The 10,745-nt window shown below is 40.1% G+C and overlaps 1 protein-coding gene across 1 annotated transcript; it reads left to right on the plus strand.

Moving 5' to 3' along the window:
• The first annotated feature begins 554 nt into the window (after positions 1-554).
• nt5e (5'-nucleotidase, ecto (CD73)) lies at positions 555-9,197 on the plus strand. Its single transcript, XM_088316409.1, has 9 exons — positions 555-939; positions 1,013-1,235; positions 2,607-2,795; positions 3,594-3,791; positions 3,905-4,059; positions 5,268-5,376; positions 5,475-5,624; positions 5,990-6,190; positions 8,027-9,197. Exons 1-9 carry the CDS (start codon positions 601-603, stop codon positions 8,185-8,187), a joined length of 1,725 nt encoding a protein of 574 aa, XP_088172535.1. The 5' UTR covers positions 555-600; the 3' UTR covers positions 8,188-9,197.
• The last annotated feature ends 1,548 nt before the right edge of the window (positions 9,198-10,745 follow it).

Here is a 10,745-nt window from a genome sequence, read left to right on the forward strand (position 1 = left end):
GCCTTGGTCTAAAGCGTCACCAGCATGATGGCTGCAGCCCCCACAGTAGCCCCACAGATGGCCCTGTTAAAAAAAATAAAAAATAAAAAAATAATTAATAAATACCAGTGACTGGGCACTGTGATCGTTTGACAATATAAGAGTTTTATATATTGTAATAAATTATCGCATGTTGATGGTTATCTGTTCCTACTTTGTTAAATCATTGTTGATAACGGTAATCAGAAATCATTAACATTATCAGTATCTGAACTCTGCATATAGATGGATATACCGTATATGTCAAATGTGACGATATAAATGTGTATATATAAATTTGCAATTTCAGAATTAATTGTCTTTGCATTAACCAGTACTCAAAAATGGATGTGTTTAAGAAACGCTGAAGACCCCTGTTCTCAGCCGAGGTCGACAGTACACATGGGGGGAAAAAATAACAACTTCAAAAATAAAACGCACTCCTCAAAGTAAGGTCTAAATTTCCAAATACCCAAGCCACAGAGGAAAAAGCAGCCTACGCCTTTTCCGCTTGTCTTTTGACGCGTCGTGGACACAACAGGCACACGCACACAAACGCACACGCGCGCGCTCGCACACGCCATGAGTTTCTCGTGGAAGACGGTCTCGGCTTGCCTCTACTTGTTGCTGCTTTTCGATTCTTGGCAGCGTGGCGCGAGCTTGGAACTAACATTGCTGCACACCAACGACAACCACGCGCGAATCGAGGAGACCAGCGTGGACTCTGGGAAGTGTCCGCCCAGGGGTCCCTGCTTCGCCGGGGTGGCGCGACGCTTTAGTAAGGTGTCCCAGATCCGCAGGGAGGAGAAACATGTATTGCTACTGGACGCGGGGGACCAGTTCCAAGGCACCGTGTGGTTTAATTACTACAAAGGCGCGGAAGCGGCTTACTTCATGAACAAACTTGGCTATAACGTGATGGTAAATGTCTTTTAAAAACATGCCTGGTCAAGTCGTGCAAGTGGAAACAACTTTTTGTCTGTGTACGTCACAGGCTTTCGGGAACCACGAGTTTGACAATGGAGTGGAGGGTCTTATCGCCCCTTTCCTGCAGAATGTTGATTGCTCAGTGGTGAGTTCCAATATCAAACCGGACCAGATTCTGGCGGCCAACTTCAGCCGCTACTACAAGACTCACGTGGTGATCAATGTGGGTTTGGAGAAAGTGGCCGTAGTGGGGTACACCACCGTGGAGACCCCGGTCTTGTCAATGCCAGGTAAAATCTTTTACATGTACAGTATCACCATTCATGTCGAATTATAATTGGAAAAAGTGAGTTGAATCAATTCGTTGCCTTATAAGGCCACATCGCACTCTCTTATTAGGAGGAAGCTGTTGTTACCTCACAAACTACTGCACGAAATCAGAAATATCACTCATACCCTGTTTTCATGTAAAGGTATTCATACCTGAGTAAAAAGAAAAAAAAAGACTGGTACAAGTACTGATTCAACTCCTTTAGTTTAAAAAAATTTATAATAATAACGAATATATATATATATATATATATATATATATATATATATATAATCAATGCAACAATGATTTTATTGACAGATGATCTGACATTTAGTACGGAATGTAAAACATTTTGTGATCTAAAACATGCATTTTTGTTTACACAATTACACATAAATACAAAATTATACTTGATGGCAAATAGTTTTTTGAGAACTTCAGAAAGAACTACCCCCTGACAAATCCTCTTTAATGTCCTTGCATTATTACAGTAATAGCTGTATTTGGTTTTAATGTTGTAATGGCATTTTATGTCATGTTTGTAAATGTTGCTGTCCATTGTGAAGAAAATCGCAAATCAAATCAAAATTGGAACAGTCTGTCCATTTTTGGAGCGGAGGACGAGAAGTTTTTTTAAAAAGGGTTCATAAGCATGGCGGGAAGTGGGTATTTGTCCATCTCTTTTCGTAGCGCACGCATGGAATTCAAATATTTACACTCAGAGCAGAATGAAATCCTGTAATGACTCTCTCACTCACTGTCGTTGTTTTTCTCTGGCGCACGCACTCCAACAAGCAAGAGAGAAAGAAGAGACAGCTTGGCTGTGTGAAGAAGCAATTGAGAGCCAAAGGGATAAAGTTCAATAATGCAGTCATCTTGACAGTATGACCCCAGTCCGAAATCTGTGAATGTGCCTTGTGTGACACAAGAGTCTAAGGTTCCTCTACGATGCACTCCCAGCATGCTTTGGCATTAACGAGTGTAAATAATATCTTTAGTGTATTGTTCCATTATTTTCGAGAATGCTATTCAAATTACAGTAATAATTTTAGTTTTGATGTGACACCGTGGTTATGAATGACGTGTTGACAAATGACATATACCATCCACCTCATCCTTGTATGGATGCAAGTAACTGCGAGCTTGTTCTGTCGCTCACAATAAATAAAGTGCAATCGTCTCTCACTACCTCGCAAGCGCCACAAAATAGACAAAACCCGATTTGATTAAAAAAAAATTTAAAAATGGTAGATTCATTGCTCCACGGCTGTTTGCATATTTAGTGTACATTCAGAGCTGTATTAACCACTTGCTGAACCTTTCCTTCGTTCTTGTGTTTGCGTAATAGGCCCACACCTCAAGTTTGAGGATGAGGTAGCGTCCCTGCAAGTGGAGGTTGACAAGCTGCACACACTCGGCTATAACAAGATCATCGCCCTGGGACACTCTGGCTTTGACGTGGATCAAATAATTGCTAAGCGAGTCAGAGGAATCGATGTAGTTATTGGAGGACACACCAACACATTCCTATACTCCGGTACGTATTTCATCTTCTTCTATCAATACCCCTTAGAATCTGGGTTTGACATAAATCTAACCGGGGCCGGAAAATACAATATATACTCTACATACTTAAATACGGCTGCTTACCTTCTGCCTTCAGGTCCATTTTTATATGCTGCTTGTTTATTTTTGTGTGTATTTTGTATGCTGCTGCGCTGACTTTGTCATGTTGGCTTAGCCTGCTTACATGTTTACGCTATGTCACGTGACGAGCAGCACACAAAAAAAAAAGGAAAGGGAGGGTGAACAATGTGTGTCTACTCCGTGCTGCGATTGGCCAAATCGCCGCTGGTTGTAGGTTGAGAGAAGCGATACACAAGCTAAGTCAGAGACTCTCAACCAGTGTCCCTGAACATATTAAAGTGCTCCGGTAAATTATTAAAATGTCACTTAATTAGTATTAATTAGATTTAGTTATCATAAATATTGTTTCTTTATTCATCTATTGATGCAACTGACTGATTGAGATAGACAAATAAATGGTCTTTTAAAGTATAATTGATGTGAAAACACTTCTGGTCATTTTTATTTAGTGATAAGATTTTTCAAACTCAAAATAAGCCTTGGCTCAATAAATGATCGGAACCATAGTGCTAATTTTTCCTTGCTATAAAACCGCAGAAGTGCATACAGAAGAGAAACCATGACTCAAGTATCCATGCCACGACACTAAGATCAATCAATTTCAATACCAACATCAACATCAATATTTTGGATCGACCCACCCATCACTAGTACTCAATAATAAAGTTTCTATTGTTCTGCCCTCTAGGACCTGCTCCATCAACTGAAGTACCAGAAGGTCCATACCCGTTCATGGTGAGGTCAGATGATGGCAGAAATGTGCCAGTCGTCCAGGCATACGCCTTTGGAAAATACCTCGGCTACCTGAAGGTTACTTTTGATCAGGATGGGAATGTTGTCAAGGCAGTTGGAAACCCAATCCTTTTGGACAGTAGCATACCTCAAGGTATACTGCCGTATCTGATCCAGTCATGTCTGGCTGGATTAGAACAAATCAAAACATGGCATTGCCACAATAAAACTTGTTTCGTGTTTTCATTTCCCCTTTTCACCCTCCAGATCCCAATATCCTCGCTGATGTGGCGAAGTGGAAGGAGCAGCTGGTTCAGTACTCAAAAAAATATGTGGGCCAGACATTGGTGTACCTCAACGGGACCTTTCAGGAGTGTCGTTTTCGAGAATGCAACCTTGGAAACTTGATCTGTGACGCCATGGTAATACATCAGAACTTCTGTAAACTGTGAGAATAACAAACCACAACGTTGACAATAAGAGAATATGCTTCTCAGTTCCTACTTGAGCATGTACAGCCGGCCAACAGGACTTTTGATTGCGGAGTCAGTGGTGATAATCACCCAAATAGGTCTGTGCGATTAAATGATCGTGATTAGTCAGTGCAGTGAATTTCAGGTCAATTATCACCTGGTGTGTATTTACTCAAACGTGGCAAAAGTGTGCATAAAAACCGTCAATTATGGGCAACCATATGCAAGATGTGGAAGTTAGATGAAAATCGCGCCTCCTTGGCTAGCCCGTTTGACTCAGCCATCCTTCGACGAAGCCCGCCATCTCGTCGGGAGCCCCTCCTCGCCTCGGCTCCGGCCTGTCAATGGAGGTGGTCGCTCAAATATTTTTCGCAGCGAGCCATCTGGAGAGTTGCGTCCAAATTGGTTGGATGAGTCCTTCAAAGGCTCCGCCTACCTCTTGTAGCCTGCCTCTGTGGACCGCATAAACCGCGGCGAAGTTGGGTAGGCCTGATGTACCTTGTGTTGTAAGGGATGTTTTAAGATTAAATCAAAAAAATATATATTTTTACATTCAAAAGTAAAGTCCACCAATGGATTAGGATACTGGTGTGTGGTCACGCGTTCATTTCTTTTTGCAATTTGTTTCTTGTCTATTTTGTATACCTCCAAAAATAGTAAGGACTGTCAATTAGTGTATTGTCGTGTTCTATTTCTCTTTGCACTTGTTGAGTTTATTTAATTTCATTTGCAACTTTGTATGCAAATGTATTGTTGGGTTCACTGTTTTAAATGCCAATCATGAGGAGTGTTGTTGTTTGCAAAAGACGTTTCAAGATTTTTATAGTAATTTTGTTATATTTCAACTTGAAACTATGTTATTTACATAGTTATTAAATATGATGCACATTTGTTGCACGGTAACTCATAATTGGAAAATTATACTGTTCACATTATGAGGCATCTTCAAATTGCCAAAGGGGGTAATTTATTTATTTTTTGCATACCTGCAAAAACACTAAGCCAAGACTAAACTAGTTCATCATATAAAGAAATCAGATAATATGAAAAAGTAGATTTTTCTTTTTTTTTTTTCGCCCAGCCTTACACCCACATCACTTAGAGTTGAAGAGCACAGTGTCGACATCTCACGTTGTTCTTTTCTTGTGTGATGTTAGGTTAACCACAATTTAAAAGACTCAAATGAGTTGCAGTGGAACCATGTGGGTGTATGCATCTTGAACAGCGGAGCCATTCGCACAGCAATTGACGAGCGCTACAAAAATGGTAAAGTAGTAAGAGGAGACTTTTTTTTTTTTTATCTTCGGGCATGTCGCAGTTTCTTTTTCTCATTGTGTTGTTTTTGTGTGATTTTTGACTCCCAGGTACCATAACAATGGAGGAGGTCCTCACTGTCTTACCATTCCAACAAACTGTGGACTTGATTCAGATAAAAGGATCAACTATGAAAAAGGCTTTTGAACATTCCGTTCACAGATACGGAGGCATGCATGGAGAATTCCTGCAAGTGTCAGGTCGCTTTTCTCATCACTTTGCATTGTTGAACATTCTCAGTATTGACAAGTTGTGGAATGCATATGCTCACTTTTCCCAATGGACGAGACTGAGACAGTAGGCTGTGAATTCATCGCAGTTTGTTTATTGGCCGGTTATGTTGCACAAAAAAGTAGAGCAGCAATCCACACTTAACTTTATACAAGGTTGTTACGCAAGACAAGGAAGAAACATTTACATTTTGGGATTGATAACAAAAAAATTGTCCCTTCCACTTCACAATCAAAAAGTCAGCATTATTTAATTACATCATTCACCAGGAAATAGCCTGCAAACAAAACAAGTTCTGTTTCTTACCAGACGTCCCATTTTTCTACATTTCTAGGCATCCATGTAGAGTATGACCTGTCAAAGCCGGTAAACCAGCGGGTTGCATCTTTATCTGTCCTCTGCACCCAGTGCAGAGTGCCCAAGTACGAACCACTGGATCTGGAGAAAACGTACACTGTGGTCATGCCTTCCTACCTGGTGGGTGGAGGTGACGGCTATGCCATGATCGAGGAGGAGATGCTTAAGCATAATACAGGTGGGGCCGACGGACGACATTTTCACCGAGTTTAGCTTCGGCCATTGCTTTCTTTCAACATAGTTCCCATCAAAATGCGTGCTAGTTCCCAAACTACCTGAAATTCTCAACTTTTTGCATTGCTAGCCGCAAACGTAGAAACAATTCAGAGCCAGGATGACTCGGACATTTTCTGAAACCTGTGCTAGGTTATTGGCACTTAACAGAAGATGAGAATCTGCAATCCTATTTTCCATTCCTCAGCAATTTTGACTTAACTGCCGACCAAATGAAACCATTTAAAAGGCAAGTGCGAATGAAGGGAGCGAACGATCCATCAACGACAGAAAAAGCTTAATGGCCCGTATAAAAATGCTCAAAGTCTTTTGATCAGTCTAGGGAGTATCCTCACCTGAAGTCAATTTACGGTATATAGGATTAGAGACAGCAAAGACATACAGTGGAGATAAAAAGTCTACACGTTCTTGTTTAAATGCAAGGTATTTGTGATATCTTAAAAAAAAAACTGAAAATAAATATTTTTTCTCACGTGTATAATAAATGATAAATACTAATAAATAAACAAAACCTGAGATGATGTGGTTGCAAAAATGCGCACACCCTCTTCCGACCGTGGATGTGGCTGTGTTCACATGGCTAAAAACGGGTGGATTTTACTGCTTAACTCATATTTATAAAACCGGTTAATCATATGCTTTTTTTTTTGTTCCATTAAAAAAAAAAACTTTTTTTTTTTTTCAATTGACTTGTATAGGTTGTAGGTTATATTAATGGTGTATTGAAATAAGTTATCTTTATGCCATTTTTCAGATCACAAAAACATGTCATTTGAACAGGGGAGTGTGGGCTTTTTATATCCACAATTTTGGGGAAAGTGTGTACAGTACATTCAGTATGTTCCATGTATGTTTTCCATGTAAGGCAAGGAAATTGGCTAAATATATAATGAAAGTATGACAAAAACAACACAAACCAGAACAAACATTTGACAAAAACAGACCAAGAACAACAGAAGTCAGATTTCTTCCATTCTTTCTTCTACTTTCTTTTACCAGTTGGCAAATAATTTTGGTGCATCAACATCCACTTCTTTAGCATGCTATAGGTGACTACCGGCAGTAATACACCAAAACTATTTGACCACCGTCAAAAGAAAATCAACAGCATTAAGGAGCTGGGATTTTGGATGCCAGTCCGAGCTCTAGTTTTAACGCTGTATATGCAAGTCGCATCTGAGTTGCAGGACCAGCTTAACTTTGAAGAAAAATGTTTGACAAAGTACAAAAAAATACGGAAGGTTAGCGACGGATGAAGTAACTAACCTAACGCAGACATTTCAAACTCCAATCTTGTGGGACCAAGATTGAAATAGACATGGACTTGGTCCGCATAGCGTACATCTGCAAATTAAGTGCACAAGGTTCCCAGGTGGGTTTTAAGGCGGCCTCGAACTGTGTTAGGAGAGTAAAAAATTTTTATATACCACTCCTTGCACTATCTTTGTTACTAAGGGTGTCACCAAAAGTAGCAATGATTGAATGCACGACTACAAACAGCACCACTACAACGGATTGCAGAGGCACTGACAACATGTTTTACTTGTGTGATGTAATCGCTTCCTCTGATTCAGTCATGGCACTTTATGAACCACTGATGACACAAACAGTATTAATCCTGTAGTAAAGGCCACAAAATTATTATCCTTTAATGGAAATATGTTAACCTTTCTAATTTTATTGCCATAACCAATGACTAATTTGCATGAAAAGTTCTGTTGACTTCATTTGAGCATGCGGCAGTCACATTTTGTTTGTGGTTTGTTATTTGATTTTGCAGGTGACATGGATATTTTGGTTCTGTCCAAATACATCACGGACAGGAAGCGTGTCTACCCAGCTGTTGAAGGTCGAATCAAGTTCAGGAGCAACTCTGCAGCATTTTTGGCAAATAGTCTCACCCTGTTAATGTTGAGTTTAGTAATCGCTCTGACACTCTGATCGGGAAACGATGATAAGAAAAAGATTTATTCTCAGGGGAGATTCAATAGCCAGCAAGAAATGCCCCGTAAATATGAAAATATTAAATTAGGTAATACATTCTTAGTACACGGAAAGTCATAGTGAAAGGTGAACACCTCTGCCAGTTTTTGGTTTGGTAAAAATGTTTGCACGTTTAAAGTACCTGCCTGTGGCGAGTTTGCACAAAACTAAACTAATCCCCTTTTGAATATGGACTGTTAAATAAAAATTGTACCGGGATGAACGCTAACTTTGAGAATCAGTGGTCAAGTGTACTATGACGAATGGATCTTGACACAGCTTTGAAAGCAATGACAGATAATGGATGGACGGATGGATGGATGGAAGTTTGTGGCTCGAGGCAGCCACAGGATGTCGTGCCTTCACTATAAAATTTCGGAGTTGGATTGTTATGTGTGTTTTTTGTCCAGGTGAGTGGTCCATTTTAATTCAGTTTGTATTTGATTTTGCGAAGGTGAGTGTGTCTCCATTTTATTTTATTAGTTTAATAGCCCATTCGAATTTGTTTGTCCAATTTATGTATTTTTTTTATTGTGTTGACGTCCTTATTTAGTTTGCGTGAATGAGAATGAAAGTACTGGTCGGTTAGTTTTCTGCGATTTGAGTTCCTGAGTAGTCGAGTGTTTTATGTAGTAGGCCTGCTCTGTCTTTCTTATTTCACTGCATAGTTTTGATTGAGTTTATATTTGATTTTGCAAAGACCAAGATTAAAACCGTCGTATGGGGCCATTATTGGAGCAAAGCTATTTACAAATGCACACCGGGCCTCTTGATTGGCTGCGTTCTTACATGTGACTTTTGCTACAGTCCTGCGGTTGTTTGAGTCACTAATGCATGTAGCGATTTGCAAATGTGTATCTGTCTGGAGACTTGTGTGGCTCCGTAACTACACATTCAGAGCACAAGGGGCGCTAGTACGCTACCTTTTTTTCCCCGCCCTACTACAATAAAGTGTATTTGCACATCCACTCCAGTAGTTGGCAGTGGTGCTCTCATTGCCTATTGTGTGTGAGTATTAACTCTACGGTGTAGGTTTGTTTTGCAACCAAAATGCTATTATTTATAGCTGTGGCGGAGAGTGGGTGGTGGGGTGGGGGCGCATATTGTTTTCTTCTCGCTGGGGGGGGGGACAGGGAGGCGTAACAGAAAATAATTGCGAAAAACTTAGTAGCTAAACGTCAGAAATATAACCAGTCGGGGTTCGTGTGCACATTCTTGCTCTTGTCCACTTCAGCCTGTGTGAGTGGAGAATCGATCAATTTTGTGGAGGTGATCACATGACTCACGTTTGATGTCAATTAAATCCAAACTATTGTGCAGAACGCTTTTCGACTTTCATAGGTTGAAGTGGATTTGATTTGCATTTTGGTGGCGAGCGGTCGCCATTTTAGACAACAGAACTTGCTTGAACAATTCAAGCAATATTACCTTGCTTGCCTCGACAGCTGAAACCGGAAAAAAATGACAGGCGAGCTCCAAAAGGGGCATTCTAATTTGTCATAAATTTTGTTCCAAAAAAAGCCCGTAAATCACTACAGAATCTTTTAGGGGGGGCATTTTAGTACTGCTGTCATTTTTAGATGATAATCTATTTTATAACACAATAAACAAATATAATTTTTTACGGCTTTGCATTTTCGACCTGCAGTCCGATTGACGTGCTCGGCAGCTGACAAGTCACAGTGAGAAAAAAAAAACAACAACAAAACAACTTTTGGGGTTGGGGGTGCTAATAAAGGTCATTTTAGTTGGGACAACGAGGTCCGATTAGTAGGCCAGACTAAAATCCACCACCGGTCTTGCTTAGGCAAGCCCTTCTAAAAAAAAATGTCAGACCCGCAGAAGAATGACAATGCTGGCTGAATAACGTGTTTTGTAAAATGAGTGGAAAGGAAATAAGATAGTAGATGTTGAAACAAGCTCAGGAAGAAGAAACTAGGTTGCCACACAGGCAACGTCCAGTAAGCTGTAACCCGTGAATAACTTTTCAAAGAAAGGTAACGGGGCTGTGGGAGTTCCCTAGCAACGACAAAAGGAGCTGTGATGATGTAAAGATATTCCGATCAGCTGGAGGATGGTGCTGATGCATTGACGGCTGGGAAAAAACAGCTGGGTGTTATTCATTAAGTCATACACCCTGACACGAGTGGCTCGCGCATCCGAGTCATAGACGTCATCAAGAAGATTTTTCAAGGTCTGTACATGAACTGCATGGAGCTTATAAAAGGCAGCGGCCTCCAATTTGTTTTTTTTTCCTTCCTTTCATTCTTTTTTAATTAGACTTTGTGTAAATTAAGAACTGATCACTCTTTGTTGCACTAAAAATATATTATAATTCCAAAAAGTGTTTTACACACTTTATGTGTAGATAATAAAGTTATCTGTATATACACCGTATTTTCCGGACTATAAGCCGCAACTTTTTTCCTAGATTTTGAACCATGCGGCTAATGCAAAGGTGCATCTTATCCTGTGGATTTTTCTTTCACTGGTAGGGGCGCTCTATTACGGAGCCC

This window comes from Idiotropiscis lumnitzeri, chromosome 1, assembly GCF_059441095.1.
Source record: "Idiotropiscis lumnitzeri isolate Australia: NSW breed Sydney's pygmy pipehorse chromosome 1, RoL_Ilum_1.0, whole genome shotgun sequence".
In the NCBI taxonomy this organism is placed as follows: Eukaryota; Metazoa; Chordata; class Actinopteri; order Syngnathiformes; family Syngnathidae; genus Idiotropiscis; species Idiotropiscis lumnitzeri.